Source organism: Alternaria arbusti, assembly GCF_024043155.1.
Source record: "Alternaria arbusti strain BMP 1465 chromosome Unknown scaffold_6, whole genome shotgun sequence".
In the NCBI taxonomy this organism is placed as follows: Eukaryota; Fungi; Ascomycota; class Dothideomycetes; order Pleosporales; family Pleosporaceae; genus Alternaria; species Alternaria arbusti.
In genome coordinates, this window is record NW_026249946.1 from 371,351 (window position 1) to 391,338 (window position 19,988).

The window sequence follows — 19,988 nt, forward strand, 5'->3', positions numbered from 1 at the left end:
AAGGCTGACCAAAAAACGAACCGCACGACGGTTGAGATATACCAAAGCCGACCGATCCCTGTGACCATGACGCTACATGCACTACAACGCGTAGTCATCCGTCGCTGCCATAGCGGCAGCAGCTCGCCAAAGCATATCCGACGCCATGTATGCAGAGCTGTCAAGAAGACTTGCCAAAAGCGTTTGACAATTCTAGCCGACTAACCGCGAGGCCCTAGAAACCAGATTGTCGTGTTCCACAGCATCTGTCATTCCATTGAGGCGTCTTTGCAGATATTGCCGACATGCAAAAAGTGATCACGCCTTCTGTGAGAAGGGCAAACTTCCATGATTGGGGTTGGATATGCTTTAGCGTGATGCAGCGTGGGCGCCCCGCCTGCCCGCATGTTGACCCCGCGCAGGTTTCCACAGTTGGGGCTAGCGAATGAGCGTATGGCCGATGTATGCGACTCGCGCATGGCAATGGCATGATCAGGCTTGAATCGTGAGCGTAGCACAGTAAGCAAGACGAGTTGCATTGTATCGATGGAGACTGGTCCGGACGTGGTCGCCTATAGCGTGGTCACAGTGCCACACGCACTCGTGCTTCTGTTGTGCTCGGTCTGACAATCTTGACAGCTTCGTGGGTACCTAGGTATCAAGCTCGCATGTGACATATCCGTGCAACCTGAGAGGCAGTCTGCGTCGTCACCACTTTCAGGGGATATTGTGTGTCGTGAAGCTCGATGTGGTAGTTTTGACAACTAGTTGGCTATAGACGGGTGCGACACGCGCGGGTCATGTTTCTTGTGGTGCGACGGGCGGTGTTATGACCCCTAGGCCACTGGCAGCTTTGATAGCATCGAACCAGATGTTTCCCATGTGAAAGTATCCGGAATAGGACCTGATTCGATTAGCAAACGTGCTTTCAAGCCACAGGTAACCGGAACACCCACGGATGCAGCCCGTCAACTAACTCCTCGGGCAGGACGACGCTGTGGTCGACAACCGCAACCTTGAAGCCCTGATCGAGCTTCTTCTTCGCAACCGCAGGCACGGCATCATTGAACCTCTTGATGTTTTCCTGCGCCTGCATATCCGCCCCCTGTATGATCTTCGCGACCAGCACCGCGGCGTCCGGGCACACGTCCAGCACGTCGTCCAGCAGCGCTGCTAAACGCTTCGGCGCATCTGCCCACTTCTCTTCTGCGGTTTCGGGTCGAGCCATATCGTTCGTGCCAACATGCAACAAGACCACATTCGGTCGCATCTGAAGTCCAGCTTTCATCAAGCCCTGAAGCTCGCTGATTGTGGCCCCTGGGTGCCCCTCGTTGTCATTGTTGGGCATGAGTCCAGAGCGCTGCGTGCCGACAAAGTTCACCGACGCGTAGCGCGCACGTATAAGCGCGTGGATTAGTTGTGCGCGGTATCCATCTGTCCCGTTGTCTGCACCCGGCTGGCCACCCCAAGTTATCGAGTCGCCGAGCGGAAGTATGCGTAGTGGGAGGTTGAGGTTCGCGCCTGGTCGTTTGTGGGGGAAGCTTGACATCAGCAGCAGGATTACTATGGAGATGTTAGCACCATACAATGAAGACCCAGGTGTCCAACATGGGCAGCATCTTGGAGTGCCAATGCGACAACTGTAGTTGAGTCTAACGCGCCCGGAACCTTGGAACGCTGGCGCGACGCACCTATGCAGAAAAAGGCCACTACACCCAGGCCCTTCAAAACCACCTTGTTTCGCAGACCTCCCGCAGATGGGAGCATCGGAGAATATCGAGACTGTTCATCAGTCGTCTAGATGGTGCTGCTTCAATGGCATTGTGGGGGCGCAGCAAACAGGAGTCCGACTGAGACCGATGGCTAGCGTCATAGCTCTAGCAATTGACCGATCTTGCGCTATTTATAAGCAGTGAGACTTTGGCTGAGAGTCGCGCATATCAAACAGGAATATATTGAAACTCTGGGTTGTGTTCGCCAATGGGGATGGCGCGGGGGCCCGGGCAGCCACGAGCTTGGAAGGCCCACTTGCCAGACCCTTAAGGTCCCCTATACACTTACAGCACGCACGCTCTTCCAAGGTTTCCTTCACGGCATCAGGGTATCACTTTCGCATTCCTCATGCGATCGAACGCAGTCGTCCATGTTTCCTTCGTCCCAATCTCCTCCGTGTATCCCACCTTGTGCGAAGCTTCCATGCTCATCTGGCGGTCGAAATCGAACATCGTCATGATGAAGTACTAATACTGGTCAGCTACTGCATGCGTACACGACGCAACCAGATTTCCGACATACCTGGAATCCGGGATGCGTGATATCGCTATCGACGCTTCCCTTCTTAAGATTGTGCTTCTTCTCCAGCTCCTCCCACTGCTTCTTATGTGCGTCAATGTACGCGCCTGGCTGTGGTGAACCCTCTTCAGGTCCGGTACCCTTCAGACCGAAGTAATCACAAATTACCGGCCACTTGCCGCTCCAGCTGTCTTCTTGACCGCCCACGTTGAAGCTTTGCGACGCGGTTTTCTCTGGGTTCAAAGACGCGTGGATGGAAAAGTGCGCAACCATATCTTGAGGAGACTCATTGTACTTGTTCACCCACGACTTCTCGGTACCAGGGAATGGGCACTTTGCGCCCTCGCCCTCAACCGATCGATATAGCGAAAGGTACAACGCCAATGTTTGCGCAAGGCAATATGCGTTATTATTCGGCACGAAACCGATGATGTTGTCTGGCCGGACCTCGCACCAGCTCCAGTTCTTTCCTTTGGAGATGCGTTTTAAGCAATCAATCTGGTTGTAGTAGAAAAGCTGGGAAAGGTACGGTTCGGGGATCGGTGGAAGTGTTTCCTTGAGCGGTAGGTCGTTCGCGAATGGGAACTTGTCTAACATCTGGCAACCGTAGATCTTGGTTCCCGTCGGAAGCAGTACGTATGATAGTTTGGAGGACAAGTGATCAATCGCAGTCACGGCGCGCTCCAACATTGCTTCGTTGGTTTTGCACTCGGCTTCTGGTTCATCGATCTGCTTGTATGCTCGGTCATGTCAGACCCTGTGATTTCTTCTAACAGTTGTTACTTACAATAGAAGTACACTTGAGTCACGGTCTCAACATCTTTGACCTTTTCTTTGATCTGCTTCTCGAGCTCTTCTTGTGTCCCCTTGACCAGATCGACACCGGACACGATTTGCAGTCTTGGGTCGTCAGGCCAGAGAGCCATCTCACGTGTCAGCGGCCGATTGACCATAGCTGTAACCCTGGAGAAGGCATCCTTGGAAGGGTATCCGTTCAAGATGGCATTGACGATGGCCCATCCCGAGATGCCAGAAGCACCGTAAATCAGCGCATGGTTTCCCATGATCTAGGTATGAGTTATATGTCAATAGAGAGTATCCAAGGGTATGCGCAGTGTAAGGCTGGAAGCAATAACGCGACGCGTGAGGGCCGCATCTTGGTATTTGTATCTTAGACCTATACTACCACATCGGAATCAGCCCGCATCTCCTTAGTATACTATCATTGGATGAGCCAGCTATGCTGCTGCATGCAAGTACCTGCTGCTTGAAACAGCCTGGGCTGAGGAAGCTCATGCGGAGAACAATATCCAACAGGTGCCTGACGAGCTCTTTCCCCGCAGCGTCATCCGCCATGACTCGCTTTCTGACGACCCTTCGGCTACAGTCCCGGCGACTTGGAATAATGAACATGACTCATACAACACATACTCATGTGCGATGAAGGCATTCCAGATGGACGAGCGTCGCAACGGGCTTGAGGCATCGTGAGCTTTGGTGGCAGAGGGAAAGTGCTAATGAGGCTAGCGCGTCGGGACCCTCGATCGGTGCTTCTCGTCTTCCAAGGCTGGGAATTCCTCTGTCACCACCATTATCTGGTCGCAGTGTCCTTGACCTCAATAATATCGCAGCGATGCGAGTAATTTATCGGTCAGACTTCAAAGTACGCGTAAGTATGAACAGGTGTTGCTGTACATCAGGCTCGCAAAGGCTTTCCGCACTGCAAGCCGTCCGCCTCCGCATTTGGTACCTTTGAAGCATCGCGTTTTCGAGAAACCCAATGGTCATTTCCAACCAACTCTTCATCAGTAGTTCCAGGTTCGTGCAAGATCCCTGCGATTTAATTGAAGGATGTTATTGGCAGAGTATATGCCATCTTGGTCACTTCTTCAATGTATGCCATACATCTATCAGGCCTGATGTCTCATGGTTACCTTGATACTACTACGTCATGGTTGAGCTTTACCTTTACTTTACCGCCCCTTCTTCGCAGCTGCCAGTATGTTGTCGTCGAATGACTTACGGTGTCCTTTCGCTGCATTTCTTTACCGCTTCTCGACCAACATCTAGCTTTACCTGAGTAGCACTCCGAACTATAAAGTGACAATCTCCACAGGTCTCCTACACAGCTTATTTCAATTACATTGCAACATTCAATCATCCCCGGGACCTTAATCCGAATCTGGGAACTCAGTATGGCATTAAAGAAGCAAATCTCAACAGACTCGCTGGGCAAAACCAAAAGCAGAATTGCGACTACACCAGTAGATCGTCTGCGAGTAGCGGTACGTAACCTGATCAGAGTGTTCACTGCCAGGTAAGATGGCTGACGTGACTACGTAGAAGCAACAACTCCCGTGCTCCAACAACGCGCAAACAAAGTTGCATACCATGTTCGAGGAAATGATGCAAGAGCTTGAAGATACAAAGAACAAACTTGAGACAACTGAGGAAGAGCTAGAATCTACTAAGAATGAACTGGAATCGACTCAGAATGAGCTGAACGAGACCAGGGAAGAGCTGGAGTCAAGTCAGGACGAACTGAACACGACAAAGGATGAGCTGGACGAGACCAAAGAAGAGCTGAGTGCGGCAAACCTTCTAGCTCAAAACAACCATAACTCCTGGAAGACCGCACACGACGACCTCCGACGGACCAAGAGCAAATTGAAGTCGCAGAAGCAGACAAACGATGACCTAGAAAACCAATTGGCGTTCGAGAGAAGGAAGGCAAAGAAGAACGATGCTGCCCAGAAAAAGCTCGAGCAGCTCAAGAGCCAGTGGTCGTCACTTTCACATATGCTCGGTAATGAAGACACCAAACTCTAGGTGGGCGGCATGTTGAGTGTTAGCGGGTTTACTCATTGGCTCCAGGAACATTGATTGATATGGAGTGAAGGATTACAACCGAGTTTGTGTTTTGCGACTGTGTTTTTGGGATTGTTTTCTTTTTGCGTCATACTGAACCCTGACGCTAACTGCTGTATCCTACTTTAATGGTTACAATGCTACAGGAGATAGGTAGTAGGTAACCAACCCTACAAGTTGTGTCTTTTTTGCAAATAGAGTTTGAATGCACTAAGACAGTACAATTGAGAAATTTGCTCCTCTCCTCGTGCCACATCTTAGTGCAGATTACACCAATATCCCCTCGCCTCCGTGATAGACACCCCGGTGATACTCCTGTCTTTCAACTTCCCCGCATCACATGTATCCCACCTACATTCCCGTTAGCCCAGTCTACCTTGCTACATCTTCTACGCAACAGGACCTACTGCGAGAAGTCACACCCACACGCCTCAGACACCGTCGCTGACAGCGCTTTGCCAGTGATTCCATAGCAAGCGTCACCGTAGATGACTTGGGTCTTGCCGCCTTGCAGGTAGATGGTGCCGCAAATGGGAGGCCCGGGTGCAGTGGGCGCTGCAGTTGCTGAGATGGCGAGAGTTGAAAGGAACGTAAGAGTAGTAAGGTGCATGTTGAAAAGGTTGCAAGCGGAGGAACCTTGCTTGGATCGGCTTTTCTAGTTCCTAGGCGACTACGGGGAAGGTGGACCTTCTTGGAATGGAGAACTTCTTTGCATAGACGTAGTATTTATGTGAAACCGATCTCGGCGTTTACATGCGGTGTGATATGTGACGTGTGGGGGCCGATGTAAGATCTCGCCTTCGAATCATATGCGGGTGCTATATGACAAGGTACGTATGTGAACGGGCGTCTTCGGTGGCGCATAACGTGGATTGACAAAGAACTCTGACCTGCATGGTCTGCATGTAAGCGCGTAACTCGTTAGTCACAAGCACGAGTGAGATCACCATCGAGACCAATCGTGGAGTATACATTTCATTTTGTTCCTTTGTACTTCTAACCAACCCAGTCGATCTCCTTCTCGTACTGCCAGAAAGCACCTGTCTTGTTCTGGATGTCGTGGATCGCGAGCATCACGGGGGTTTGAGCGCCTTCTTCTACAGTCCTCGTTCCGTTGCCTAGATTTGGTGTATAGAGTCAGTACATGTCTCACATGATGCACACGAGGGAAGGTTTGCTTACCCTTTGTCATGTCTGTGTTGACATAACCTGGGCAGCAGGTATTGATCAATACCTTGCTTCCCTTCTCCTTCTCTTGTCTGGCCAGCGCCCGTGTGCCTCCAATTAATCCTGCCTTGCTCACAGCATACCCGGCACTTGGGAAGCCAGCGTCCTTCTCCTTGCCAGCTTCGACAGCAGCAACAAAGTCCTTCATGATGCTTGTGACATCTTCTTCGGTCTTGGAGGCGAGGAAGCGGTTGCGAACCTCTTCGGAGTATTTGTTGAGCTTGCCAGCCATGCTGCCGAGGTTCACGATGCGACCGGTGGGCTTGAGGAGGGGGAGGAAGGTGTGGCACGCCTCGAGCGTCTTGTAGTAGTTGCAGTCGAGGGTTGTTTTGACGAGGTCGGCATCTAGCTATGTTAGGGACGGCGGATTGTACATTGGAAGGAGATACTTACTGAAGCCGTCCAACGCGATACCAGCGTTGTTGATGACAAAGTCAATGCCGTCCCCATGAGCCTGCTTCAAGTGGTCCGCAAGGGTCTTGATGCTGCTGCTGCTTGTGATGTCAAGCAGATGGAACTTGATCTCAGAGAGACCACCATCGGCCTTCAATGCCTTTGCCTGCTTCAATGCCGCATCTTGCTCCAAGTCTTTGACGGCAGCTTCTCCTCTGCCCTGGTCGCGAGCCGTCAGATAAATCAGAAAGGGTCCGTTGTTGAGCGGCGACTTGGGGTATTGCAAAGCGAGCTGCTGAACAATGGCGCGTCCGATACCCTGCAGATGTCAGTCTGGTACTTGCGGAGGGGTGGTGGACGCGTATAGGTACCTTGTTGGCGCCGGTGACGACTCCTACTCTGCTGTATGACATGATTGTTCGTGTACTTCAGTTGATCGGTGTTTGGTGGAAGGGAGAGGGGATCGTGATATCTTAAGGTGATTTCCCCACATTGTCCCATTAATCATCATCGAAAGAGCTTCGCTGTTCGGAGTTAACAAGGTCGATACGTCACTAATCATCGGTGGATCCAGATGTCCCGGCCACCTGCGGGCATCGTGCGGCACCAAAGACGCTATTCCGGATAAGGCTAACACTGCCGCGGCCACGCTCTCTCGATTTCGATGTCTTTGCCTGCGGATGTTCACTACACCACATGAACCACCTCGGCATCCTTGATTACTGATTGGACCGAGCCTTGACAAACTTTCCATCAACTCCATGGTTTTCTACGGCGCCTTTGTCATTCCTAGCAACTTGCATACACAGCCATCAACCATCCTTCGTAACCTCTAACACAGACACGGTAGATGGATCGTCTGGTAATTGCTGCATGTCCTTCCACTAGGCGTATCGCTCCCCGTCTGCAAGTACAAATCGTAGTAACTCGCTTCAGCCGATTTGCATACGAGGAAGTTCAGCTCTAGGCTGGGTGTTAGCACCGCCGACAATGAGCCGAACATGCCTCCTTCCTGAGTACTTACGTCGTCCATAGCTACTGCTCTGCACAGTAATGATAGTATCACCCTCCAATCCCCACGCCGTAGTCTCCCTAGTGGCTCCCCAGACCAACGGCTTGTAGCTTGTCGATGCGGTCGCAATGTTCAGATACTGGCTTGTCTTTTTCGATTGGATAGTGCCGCCGATGGTAAATTCGTCAGCTGCGGTTTCGGGTCCCAGCACAGGGATCGATGCTATACGCGTTGTTAATAAGCTTCTGGAAAAGTACCTCGGTAGTAAAGCTGGATGTTAAGAGAAGGAAATCAGCATACCATTCTTAGCGCTTGCTTGCAAGTATAGATGGTAAATTGGGTCGCGAACGCCACGTATTTTGCCTACAGTTGCTGCGGCGCTCTGGGCATTCTCCACCGGCGCAGCGAGTGCGCCCAATGCTACCAACAAAATTTGAGCGAAGAACGACAACATCGCGAAGAAGAACCTGAAGCCCCAATATGCAAGACTGCGACTTGATTCAGTCCCCGGGTCTCTTTATATGTGATCGCAACTTCGCATTACGTGACCCCAGTCTGCAATATAGCAGATTAATTACGGTCGCGTCACGCGTAGAGATGTTTACCACCGGATATAACGCATCTGCATCCCTGTCGTTCTACATCCGTCGCAAGGAACCACCGAGACAGGCACTACATTGTGCATTCGCTACTGTCTTGCCCGGACTAAAAAAGTCAGGACGCGATACTGAAGGAACGCGCTAACGCTTTGGGTTAGTGCGGAACGCGACTGCCGTTTACTTGGCATTCAGGCAGTCGCCTCCCGTCTCACCTGCAACACACCTACCATCATCGACTCAAACTCTTGTCCCGTAGTCTCGGGCTGTACGGTCGTACCCACTGGCTTTGATGATAACGAACGTTCATGATGGTCGGGCTTACAACAATCACGTCGCCCACGTCATGTGGCACGACTAGCAGCAGCTATGATCATCGAGCCGCACGCGAGAACATGGACAAATCAACTGATCACCAAATGAACGACCGTGACGATGCTATATCCATATCTTCGTCTTCGGAGCGAGCCTCTGCTGCTACTGGATCATCTACGCCCGCTACCCCAGGATTCTTATCAGCTCCCGAAAACGTGGAGTGTGTTGAGACTGGTGCACAGAACATGGATCGGTACATCGCACTTGGCTGCCTTCACTTCAAACACACATTCGATTTTAGTTCAATCTCACCGTCGAGAGGCGATTGGGTCGAGTTACTGCACCAAGAGCTTACCGACGAGATCAAGGCCAACATCGGCGTTGAAGCATCACGACTGCTTGAAGCTCACTGGATTCGGATGTTTGCGCGTAAAGGAACGTCTGGTAATGCGTCTCATCACGGCCTTGTTCGCGTCTATCTCTTGCCAGAAGACTGGGGTCGTCGTACGATTGACCGTAACAGCAAGAGCTTGAAGAACGCTTTGCGGACACTGCTTCAACAAATTGATATCTCATCGAGTGCTTGGAATGGAGACTCAAATCCTGATGAGACTCGTTACTTTGATCCCTGGGCTGATGTAGAACCTGTTTCGCTATACTACCTTTTCAACAAGCTACCATCACCTGCGCCAGACGTGGCAAAGATCAAGTGTCGCTATACACGTGCCGCCGTACAAGATGCGCTAGATTCTGCGGCAGTCTCAGAGTGGTCGGAGCATGGTGAACAGGCTCTACCGGGGCTCAAAACCAGATTGTACGCGTATCAGACACGGTCGGCGAGCTTGATGCTGCAACGGGAAGCTTCGCCACAGCTGCAGCTTGATCCAAGATTGGAGGTCCGTATCTCGCCTGATGGCAAGAATTTCTACTTCGGGCCTCGAGATGGATCGTTTCTACAAGAGCCGCGCTACTACGAATTGAACCGGGGTGGTATTCTGGCAGAGACCATGGGCTTGGGGAAAACGGTAATTTGCTTGGCCGTTATTTTGGCAAGTAAGGGCCATCTTCCCAAGATTCCAGTCGCATACCGACCATTACCTCCTCTCCGCAAGCGACCTGGGTCGTTGGCAGACATGGCCATCTCTTCCGCTGGCCGACATTCAATTCCAATGAAATCCTTCCTCGAGCAGTCTGAGGCGAATGGGGCTGGAGACATGAAAAGCATCAAAGATGCGCTGGATCGAGACGTTCCATTCTACGAGATACCACCAGATATTCCACGCATGAATAGGAACACCCGAATACCGCCCACACGTCAATTGGTCCTCTCTTCCGCTACTATCATTGTTGTACCGCGAAACTTACTACACCAATGGCAGTCGGAAATACAAAAGCACGTCCTTCCAGGTGGCCTCAGGATTCTCGTCGTTGACTCTGTGTCCAAGCGCGCCAGTAAGACGAAGATCACCCATCCCACTGACGAGACTATGTATTTTCGAAGCGAACTACCCGCTCCCACTGAACTCATGAAGTTTGATGTGGTTCTGTTCACTCGCAACCGCTTCGAACAAGAGATCCAAGACGGTCAGGATGAACAAGGACGACGCATGGGTTCTGGGGCCTCTCGCGTTTGTAACTGTCCTTACATCGGAGCAACCCGCATTCCAGATTGCAGTTGCGTTGACACCGATAGAGTGTACGAATCGCCGCTGAAGAATATACACTGGCTACGGATCATTATCGATGAAGGACACTCTTTCTCGAGCTCTGTCTCCAATGCTGTACTTGTCGCTAAGCAGATACAAGCGGAGAGACGCTGGGTCGTATCAGGAAGTGAGTCGTGCAAATTGTGACATATATACATACGCTGACGTTGGTTCAAAGCACCTGCGAAAAGTTTGGTCGGTGTGGAGGTAGACATGTCCACCGCCGATCCGGAGACCCACCCGGCATTGCAGCGCGAACTTGCCATTGAAAAGAGAAAGACGTTCAATAATGATGCAGAGAATGCCAAAGCTGCTAAAGCTTTGGGTATGCTTGCTTCACGTTTCCTCATGGTTCGACCATGGTGCGAGAACTCCGAAGGTAAGCTCGACTGGGATGAATACGTTTATCGCCACGAGCACCAGTACAAAAAGACTTATTCCGGGTTTTCTTCATGCTTCGTCCGAGCATTGGAAGGACTAGTTGTGAAGACACGCCCAGAGGATGTTGAGAAGGACATTGTCTTACCGCCGATGCGACACAGAACTGTTTACCTCAAGCCATGTTGGTTTGATAAGATGACGGCCAATCTCTTCATCCAAGTTCTGCGAGCAAACGCTATCACGAGCGAGCGGACCGATGTCGACTATCTATTTCACAAGAACAGCGTGAAAGCTCGTCACAGTCTCATCAGAAATTTACGGCAGTCCAACTTTACCTGGACAGGTTTCAGCCTCTCAGATGTAGTCGCCACGCTTGAAACTAGCAGTAAGTACCTTTCCAAAGAGAACAAGAACTGCTCGCTCGAGGACGCGCAATCCCTCCTGGAGAGCAGTCAAATCGTGTCGAAGCTTACGGCTTCCGCTGAATGGATTGCATTGAGTACATCTCATGAATTGGGTATGGCTGTCAACAGCTGGCCAGAAGCGGCGCGGGAGGCTTTTGCACTTGTTTACCCGGCGGAGCCCATCGTGGTTGGTGTTACGCAGCTCATTGAGGGCCAACTCCACGTCGATAGCAGCATCCGGTCTTCCGATCCAACGTTCGGGCTGGATGCTGTTGGATATGCAGCAAAAGCAAAGGCCATTGCGATGGCAGAGGAAGAGGGCAAGCTCAAAGCGTCCAGCGAAGGCACAGTCAATGGCTTGCCGCTGCAGAGGACAGGAGTGCCTACTTCGCTGGTAAAGGGTCAACAGCCATCGACTAGTCGTCGAACATCAGCCATCGCGAGCAAAGCCTCTCCTAAGAAGTCACCAGGATCCAACGATGCGAATGGCGTTGAAGACACCCTGGACATCGCATCACCCGTTCGCACAAAGAAGCGAAAACTTACCTTCGCAGACGAGACGGCGGACCTTCCCGCAAACTCCGATCTCCGAAACACACGCTGCATTGGCACAACATCGGCCAAACTTACATATCTCCTGGATAAGGTGATGCAGCATCAAGAGAAAGAGAAGATCATCATCTTCTACGATGGTGACAACGCGGCGTTTTACATCGCCCAATGCCTTGAGTTGATGTATGTGAATCATCGCATCTACGCGAGAACCCTAAACAACGTACTACGATCAGAGTACGTACGACTGTTCAACGAAGATCCAGATGTGCGAGTCTTGCTCATCGATGTCGCGTGCGGTGCGCTTGGACTAAACCTCAATGCGGCGAGCGTCGTACTGATTGTAAACCCGATCAACAGACCGAACATCGAAGCGCAAGCCATCAAACGAGCCCATCGCATTGGACAAACAAAAGAGGTACTCGTCGAGACCCTAGTCCTCGAGAACACAATTGAGCACGCGATCTTCAATCGCGCGAAGAAAATGTCTCGTGCCGATCATCAAGAAGCGAAAGAGCTTGAAGACGACGCTGGCATCATCGAGATCATCCAGAATGCTCAGATCCTGCCTGTGGGTGATGACGAGGGCGAGGGCTTATCCAGCTTTGCGCTACTGCAGACACCGCAGCAGGTGTTTGGGCGACCGAATCGGCACAAGTACCATCGGTATGGAGGCGCTGATAAGAAGACTAAGGATGGACCGCAGAAGAAGGCGAAGACTTCGAAGGGTGCGAAGAAGGACGAGAACGAGGATGCGGATGGTACCAATAGCACGACTGCACCTTCAACGCCTGGTACTGGCTTGCCGGTGCGAGGACCTGCTCAGAATGGCGACTTGAATGCTGCCGGTGCAGCATCGTCCCGACCAGTCGCCAGCATCTTTGGCAGCGGTTGAGACATGAAGATCTTACCCATACAGCTCTGGAGTTATACCACGGCACACATTCCATTTCTATTTCTATATTGAACAGCGGGCTCGCCCAATCGACTTCCTTCACACTCGGTTTGGAAGTTACTTTGCATGTACTATACCCGTGAGACCTGGCTTCGGCCTTGCTTAGTTTTGCTTCAGTACCCCGAATGGAATCAGCGTATGACAATATACAATTCATTCATACAACATGCTATCGTCCTTCTAATGCCTTGACTTTTGGTGAAATATGTACAACGCTACCTATCTACAACGCCGATGAACGCCATGCTAACCATGGTATGCATTACCGCATCTCCTGCTGACCGTCTGTGCCCTCAACATCCTCATGCTTGACCCATACGCTCTCCATCGCTTGTCCTAAGATCTGCATGCCCTCCTCGATCTCCGCTTCGGTAATCACGAGTGGGGGAACGAATCTCAGGGTGTTTGTACCGCATGTGATGATCAACAGACCTCTCTCACGAGCAGCAGTAACGATGGGCGTAGGATCGACATCAAGCTGAAGACCCAAGATCAGACCCTTGCCTCTGACCTCCTTGATCTGGCTGGAGAAGCGCTGTCGGAGAGCGTCGAAGTGCTTGCGGAATGCTTGCTCCTTGGCGGGTATCGAGTCAAGAATCTCTGGCGATGACAGGCGGGACAGGATGTATGAAGCGACGCGGGATCCGAGGGGGTTGCCGCCAAAGGTGGTGCCGTGATCACCAGTCTTGATGTTGTCACAGACGAAGTCGTTGACGATAGTCGCGCCAATGGGGAATCCGTTGCCGAGTGCTTTGGCTGTGGTTACAATGTCGGGATGGCATTCCTTGGGGTAGCCGCCGTGTGCCCAGAAAGTACCTGTCCGGCCTAGACCGCACTGTATCTCGTCGAAGATCAAGACAGCACCGACTTCCGTGCACCTCTTTCGGAGCGCGAGAAGGAACTCGGGTGTCGCAACGTTCACACCACCCTCTCCCTGGATTGGCTCCACGATGACACCGCACGTCGCGTCAGTAACCAGGTCGTTGACTGCTTCCACGTCATTGAATGTGCCGTACTTGAAACCGGGCACCATCGGTGAGAACGGTGTCTGGTACTTGGGGTTCGGTGTCGCACTCAAACTGCCCATGGTCCGGCCGTGGAATGAGTTGTGGAACGAAACGAATTCATGCTTCTCCTTGTCCGGTGACATTGACTTCCCGACCTTGCGCGCGAACTTGATGGCGGCCTCGTTGGCCTCGGAACCACTGTTGCATATGAATGTGCGAGTGGCGCTGGCGAAGCCTCCGGTCGCGTGCGTGAGCTGGATCAGCTGCTTCGATAGCAGGCCTGTGTGCGGGTTGTGGTAGAGGTTCGAGGTGTGCATGAGCTGCCTGGCCTAGGAGGGAGTCAGTAAGCCACAATCGATGCAGTGGTGACGGACGTACCTGTTCTCCAATGACCTGCGCTACGCCAGGGTCGCAGTGCCCCAGCGCATTGACGGCGATACCAGCTGTGAAGTCGAGGTACTTTCTGTTCTCAATATCCCACATCCAGCACCCCTCTCCCTTCTCGAACATCGGTGGTGGGCGGACATAGGTCGGGACCATGTACGGTAATTGCTGGTTGACGAGGCCGGCTGTCTTGGAGGATGAGGGCGGGTCGGGTGTAGGTAGTGTGGAGTCGCGCTATAGAGTGTCATTATGGAGGGCGCTGTAGAGCGTGTGTAGGTTGGTACTCACGGCTATGGCGTCCTTCACGTCCTGTGGTAGACTGGACCCCCTAACCGCAGAGGCTGCGGAAGCAAACCGCGCGGGGACGTAATTGATGCGAGATGGGCGCAATGTAGCGCATACGCGCTGCGAAGCCATTCGTGAAGCCATGATCATTTGCAAAATTTAGGAAAACGAACTCCAGAGCCTCATCAGATGCGTCAATCGTGACTGTTGGGCGTGACGCAACTGCCCAAAATTTTAGCGTGCATGATAAGATAGGCCGAGGTCGGAGAGTCGGAGTGCCTCGTACAAGGTGTAATTCAACAGGTGCTCTGCAGACTACATCAAGATGAGAACAACCATTTCGCAAGATTTTAAGGCAATGTAGACTTCTGGGTTATGTACTCAAATGTGTGCCCAGTCTTTTTGGTAGCATAGGATGGGAAGGGTGGGGTGGTAGGGATGTTTGGGTCGGTGGAGGGTGAAATGACAGGGATGTTTGGGTCAACGGAGGAAGGAGCGAGCGCAACAACGGCAGGAGCGACCGGTGAGCGGTGAGCAATGAGCGGTGAAATATGAATGGCCTAATCGGGCCAAAGGAGAAGAACAAAGCCTCCTTGGTGTAGTTGGTTATCACGTGGGTCTCATATCTACACATATGACTGTTCGACAGAGCAGATATCCCGAGGTCGGCAGTTCGATCCTGCCAGGGGGCAAACTTTTTGCCAGATGCCCGGCTTTTTGCTGTTACCAGTGTCGTAGACTCGCTACGTATACTCATGTTTTTGGAGATCGAAATTAGCCGACATGTTTTTTGGTTGACAGTTCAATGCTTTTTGGCTTCATGTGCAGGCCGGTGTGTGGCAGAACAATTAAGCTGGGAGTAACATACATAGTTCTAATCTACTAGCTGGTTATAGCAGGGCCTTCACAAATACAAGGCATTACCGCGAACAAAAGACACAGTTAGTGTCGTGAAAGAACCCAGGCCGCCGGGCACTGAGCGGTAGGCATGGAAAAGCCGTAGTCTCTCATCCAAGCATCTGCCTTCTCTTCCACGTAGTTCATCTGTGGCACGTCTCACGCAGCTTAAGCATCGTGCGTACCTACTACAACAAAACGCTACAAGAACGACCAGTGTAACAACAGAGAACCTAGAAGCCTACATCGCTGTTGCAAGTTCTCAGTTCCTTGCTTCTGCGCTGTTGTAGGCTGCAGAGTAAAGGCAGAATACGCCACCATGAAGTCTCAGTCACTACTTCCTACACAATCTGCGCCGTTCCGTCTCCCATGCGCATACTTCACGCATACAGAAATTTCGAGACATGCTGGCGTCTGGGACTCTTGGGAAGAGTCGCTCCAACCTGCAAGTATGTGAAAGCCAGTATAGACCTCAGTTCCATAGGCCGTCGTATGACGCGATGAGCGGCCGAACGTTCAACATGTGCATCTGCTACTCGATCACAACAAGGACTATATCGTAGCCATTGGTATCCAACGACTTGGGCAACCAACACCAAGGTCTGTTTCGATATCGTCAACGTCCGTGATCATTGTATGAGGTCACGAACAGTCGGAACCCTCCGCGCGTTTTGAATGCTTGAGCTGTAAGTGACCGTGCGGCCTCTGAGATCGGATCATTGAGACAGACGCAGATGCACGAGAGGAGGGCATTTGCGACTCGCTCGTAAAAGGACATCAGGCGCTTCTTCCGCAACAGCCCAAACCCGCGTCCGAGATGCAGCAGCGTTTGTTGGAAACAGAGAACTAGACAGGTCTGCAGACTACAGCATGATATAAGAAGCAAATTGGAGGATCTGACGAAGATGTAGGCTCCTGGGTGTTTGGTTTTCTCCTTGTATTAGATGACGCTCTCGACAATACTCTTCGGAGATGTGATGGAGTTGTAGGGCGAAGAGAGGTCGTGCTGGTTCGTTGGAAAGTAGTGCGAGCTGAGATCCTGAATGGTCGCGGTTGCTGTGTTGCGCTAGCTGGTTGGGGCACAAGCTTCCCTCGACGCGTCCGTCCGTCGCACCCCGCTGCCTGTTCACCCTCTGCCATCACTTCTACCCTCTTTCTTCCCAAGCGGACCCTGTAATGTCACAAAAAGCGGCGAGCTTTTGGGAGTTTATCAGAATCTTCAAGATGCAGACAGCATGGGTTCGCCAGACGCGTCGCGATACCACAAAACGCCATTCACGTGCGATCGTGAGAGTTTCGCGTTGTTCAGGGGTCTCGGAGCGATGACGAAGCTCCTTGATGTCATGATCCCACGAACACCCGGATGAACCTCATCAATCCACACCTCCAATCCATCAAGATCATCGATTAACTATCTACTCCCATCAAATACATATCATTGAGCACCTGTCCCGTCTCATATCCCACGTGAAAATGCCTCCGGCGAAGAAACAGAAGACCGCGCGCGATTCCGGCGTCTTCCTAGAAGATTCGGGCAGCGAGAGCTCGGATTCCGCCTTCGAGTCGGTGCGCCCCAACAAGAACGACAAGCAGAAGAAAAATAAGCAGAACAGCAGCACGGGCAAGCCCGCTGATCCAGCACCTTACGATTACGTTTGCATACCGCATCCTTTCTTCGACATTGAAGGCCGGAATTATCTGAACTGGACATTGGACCCGGACGCCTTCATTTCCTCAAAATCCGAGATCTTCAGCAAGCTCTACAAGCCCATCGACGATCAATTCAGAAAAGATGGCCTCTTTAAAGCACCGGCGAGCAAACATCCGGAGCACAAATGGGTCATGTTGTGGGATGCGTGGCTCAAGGCGGATCTACTAGGAAGGAAGGCGAAGTACTGCGACCCAGACGCTTTTGAGATGAACTTGTATACAGACTGGCAAGGATGGGGAATGCAAGAAATTATGGAGAATATGGTAAGTGCAATGGTCAGCTGCGCGTGATAGCTGGAAGCTAACAGCGCAAAGATGGTCGAATTCAATCAAGGCTTCCATGCCAAGAAGGACCGGATCGAGAAAATGTGGTCGGTCATCAGCGCAGTAGGACTGTGGCTGAATGAAAACGAGCACATCACGGCGCTCATCAACAACGAAGACGGCGACACAACCTACGAAATGATCGGCTTAATGGGCTGCGCACTACTCACCGTGCTTGCGGCCATTGAAGCAGCAGGCGAGCTCAAGCCAGATTCCCGCTTCCTTGACTTGGCAATCGTCATTGCGTATTATCTAGAGCTATCGCACGATCTCCCTGCTTTCGGCATCGAAGGGCAGTGTGTATCATGGCGCAAGGAAGCCGTCAATTACTTCAAGAAGGGCAACCTCGACCCTGAGAAGGGAATCTTTGCGACGAAACTCCGCCTGGACAAACTGGCAAAGGTCGGCGACGTCGATGATGACTTCGCGCACACCAACGGAGAGGTCGAGAAGATCATGACTGGGACAACGACTCTTGAGAAGATTGAGGCTGAGAGGGCTGCTAAAGACTCTGTTGGCAGCTCGGCGGAGAACCCAGTCACAATTCCAGAAGACGACGACGCCGATAAAGAGAATGCAAACCCGAAAGCCACAGGTGAGAAACATGTCTCTCCGCCGCCAACAGGCAACGGCAAGAGGAAGAGGGGTCCGGACAATGTCGAAAACATAAGCAATTCGAAACAAGCGGATAAAGACCCATGGCACTGGAACGACAAGTTTAACGCGTACAAAGACAAGCGTCATCCCAAGATGGGCGGTGAACACTACGATATTACCAAAATGAGCAGGTCAGACCGAGCGGCTGCGTCGTTTACCGGCAAAGATCCCCTTGCCGATGTTCCAGTGAAGGATCTACAAGCGAATCTACTGGATCTCATTTGAGATGGAAATATGTATAGAAGGGGCTGTAAAAGTAGGGGCTTGTGTGAAGAAGGTGTACATGATCTGTTAGACGCGATTACCAATTCGATTTTGTAGCATCCCAAACGCTATTGCACACACCCTCTACTGTCTACAGGCCAAATCTCCTCGATGATGCCCTTCCGATACGCATAGTAAACATTGTGCAGGTTCACCGTCGGGTCAATATGACTAGGCACCATCTCGACCCTATCGCCAATCTTCAACTCTTTATCCTTGCCTTCCTCCCAAGCGAGACTACCATGCTCATCTCCCAGAACCCCATACGTATACCCCGGCGTCTTGCACTCCGCCAACCCAGAATCCGTCGTCAACGACTTGAGACCCGCGTCAATGGTAATGATATTGGGGCCCTGCTTGCTGAGAACCGTCGACAAGATAGTCAGACTCTGCGCATAGTTTGTCGAACCAACAGCATTGCGATAATCCGTATCCATGAAGAGAAAAGAGCCAGGCTGTACTTCTGTGATTCCAGGGACCGTGACACAGAACTCCGCTGTACCCGTCCCACCAGTCGTCACCACATCAATCGCGTAACCTTCTTTCCTCAGCGCATCCGCGGTCGAGGTAAGGATCCTCATGCTCTCCAGACATTGACTCTTGCGCTCCTCGAGACCGTGGATGTGTTGCAAATGTCCCTCGTACCCTTGCACGCCAATGAGTTTGAGGTGCTTTGAGCTGGCGACGAAACGTGCTAGGTCCGAGGCTGGCTGACCAGGTTGCACACCCGTGCGGTGTAATCCCACATCGAGATCGATGAGCGTCATGACGGTGCCTTCGAAGCCGCTTTCGAAAAGTGCTTGCTCGATTGCGCCGGCACCTTCTATGCTGTCGACGACTATCCGCACGTCCTTGTACTTCTTGACTAGTTCCACTAATCGCGCCACTTTTGCTGGGCCGATTATCTCGCAGGTGATTAGCAGGTCTGTGAAGCCTTTTTCGCACATGACTTCTGCTTCGGAAAGTTTCGCTACGCATCCTCCTTTTGCGCCCGCTTTGACCATCTTCTTCGCCAGAATAGCAGATTTCGTGGTCTTAAGATGTGGGCGGATGTTGACGCCGGTGGGGAGAAGTTGTTTCATGAGTTTATCCAGGTTGGCTTCCATGAGGTCCAAGTCCACAATCATTGATGGCGTATCTAGCGAGTCTAGCGAGTCGCCTACTTTGGGAGAGTACGGCATGGTTGCGACGTGTACGAGATGCTGGAGGGACCGATGGAATAGAGAGCGCTTCTGGTGGTGAATCGTTCAAGCAGCTCGACTGAGGGGAGCAACGCGTATAGTACGGATGATACCGGGCTTAGTCACAAGTACGCGCGCTGCGAATATCGGACGTTGCACTCAAGATAGGCGTGTAGATGTTAGAAGTGGAAAAGTGGGTGCCTGGTCGTGATGGCCCGAAATGGTAAGCCGGAGGCCATCCCACCTTCCCGACTGAACACTAGCTTCTATCTTTGCGGGCGTACATGACTTGCGTGCCTGTCTTTCCATCAAAGAGTACCTGGGACCTCACAACAATTATCACATATATTCATGTTAATAGAGAACTCGCCGGCTGTCTTCAAGGAAAGCAGTTTAGATAACGTTGAACATGGCTTGCGATGAAGTCGTATTCGTCAAAGTGCGTACAACGAACGTCACGATAGCATGGATCCCTTGAGACAAAGTCGTTGCATTAAATAGTACGATTACAATCAGCGAGGTTCTCCATACGGACTTGGACCTGCGCAGTACTTGCGGCAACGAGTCAAGTCCACTAAGCCAGTCTTCTCCTTCAACCA

The 19,988-nt window shown here is 51.8% G+C and overlaps 8 protein-coding genes and 1 non-coding gene across 9 annotated transcripts; 4 read left to right on the forward strand and 5 right to left on the reverse strand.

The window, feature by feature from the left end:
• Positions 1-907: 907 nt before the first annotated feature.
• On the reverse strand, positions 908-1,746 carry J4E86_005315 (uncharacterized protein; the record flags this gene model as incomplete). The annotated part of the gene is made up of 2 exons (XM_051445850.1): positions 908-1,542; positions 1,671-1,746. 2 exons carry the CDS (start codon positions 1,744-1,746, stop codon positions 908-910), a joined length of 711 nt encoding a protein of 236 aa, XP_051302617.1.
• Positions 1,747-2,075: 329 nt separating this feature from the next.
• On the reverse strand, positions 2,076-3,335 carry J4E86_005316 (uncharacterized protein; the record flags this gene model as incomplete). The annotated part of the gene is made up of 3 exons (XM_051445851.1): positions 2,076-2,219; positions 2,275-3,011; positions 3,059-3,335. The coding sequence occupies 3 exons, from the start codon at positions 3,333-3,335 to the stop codon at positions 2,076-2,078; spliced, it is 1,158 nt and encodes a 385-aa protein (XP_051302618.1).
• Positions 3,336-4,466: 1,131 nt separating this feature from the next.
• On the forward strand, positions 4,467-5,100 carry J4E86_005317 (uncharacterized protein; the record flags this gene model as incomplete). Its single annotated transcript, XM_051445852.1, has 2 exons — positions 4,467-4,556; positions 4,615-5,100. The coding sequence occupies 2 exons, from the start codon at positions 4,467-4,469 to the stop codon at positions 5,098-5,100; spliced, it is 576 nt and encodes a 191-aa protein (XP_051302619.1).
• Positions 5,101-6,135: 1,035 nt separating this feature from the next.
• J4E86_005318 (uncharacterized protein) lies at positions 6,136-8,225 on the reverse strand (the record flags this gene model as incomplete). The annotated part of the gene is made up of 6 exons (XM_051445853.1): positions 6,136-6,257; positions 6,322-6,711; positions 6,760-7,078; positions 7,131-7,153; positions 7,784-7,993; positions 8,072-8,225. 6 exons carry the CDS (start codon positions 8,223-8,225, stop codon positions 6,136-6,138), a joined length of 1,218 nt encoding a protein of 405 aa, XP_051302620.1.
• Positions 8,226-8,762: 537 nt separating this feature from the next.
• On the forward strand, positions 8,763-12,620 carry J4E86_005319 (uncharacterized protein; the record flags this gene model as incomplete). The annotated part of the gene is made up of 2 exons (XM_051445854.1): positions 8,763-10,515; positions 10,567-12,620. 2 exons carry the CDS (start codon positions 8,763-8,765, stop codon positions 12,618-12,620), a joined length of 3,807 nt encoding a protein of 1,268 aa, XP_051302621.1.
• A 322-nt stretch (positions 12,621-12,942) lies between these two features.
• ARG8 (acetylornithine aminotransferase) lies at positions 12,943-14,506 on the reverse strand (the record flags this gene model as incomplete). Its single annotated transcript, XM_051445855.1, has 3 exons — positions 12,943-14,016; positions 14,066-14,305; positions 14,360-14,506. The coding sequence occupies 3 exons, from the start codon at positions 14,504-14,506 to the stop codon at positions 12,943-12,945; spliced, it is 1,461 nt and encodes a 486-aa protein (XP_051302622.1).
• A 437-nt stretch (positions 14,507-14,943) lies between these two features.
• On the forward strand, positions 14,944-15,048 carry J4E86_005321. The gene has a single exon. It is a non-coding gene; the product is annotated as a tRNA-Met (tRNA).
• A 1,678-nt stretch (positions 15,049-16,726) lies between these two features.
• Positions 16,727-18,169, forward strand: J4E86_005322 (uncharacterized protein; the record flags this gene model as incomplete). Its single annotated transcript, XM_051445856.1, has 2 exons — positions 16,727-17,227; positions 17,279-18,169. The coding sequence occupies 2 exons, from the start codon at positions 16,727-16,729 to the stop codon at positions 18,167-18,169; spliced, it is 1,392 nt and encodes a 463-aa protein (XP_051302623.1).
• Positions 18,170-18,276: 107 nt separating this feature from the next.
• Positions 18,277-19,389, reverse strand: J4E86_005323 (uncharacterized protein; the record flags this gene model as incomplete). Its single annotated transcript, XM_051445857.1, has 1 exon — positions 18,277-19,389. The coding sequence occupies one exon, from the start codon at positions 19,387-19,389 to the stop codon at positions 18,277-18,279; it is 1,113 nt and encodes a 370-aa protein (XP_051302624.1).
• Between the last annotated feature and the right edge of the window lie 599 nt (positions 19,390-19,988).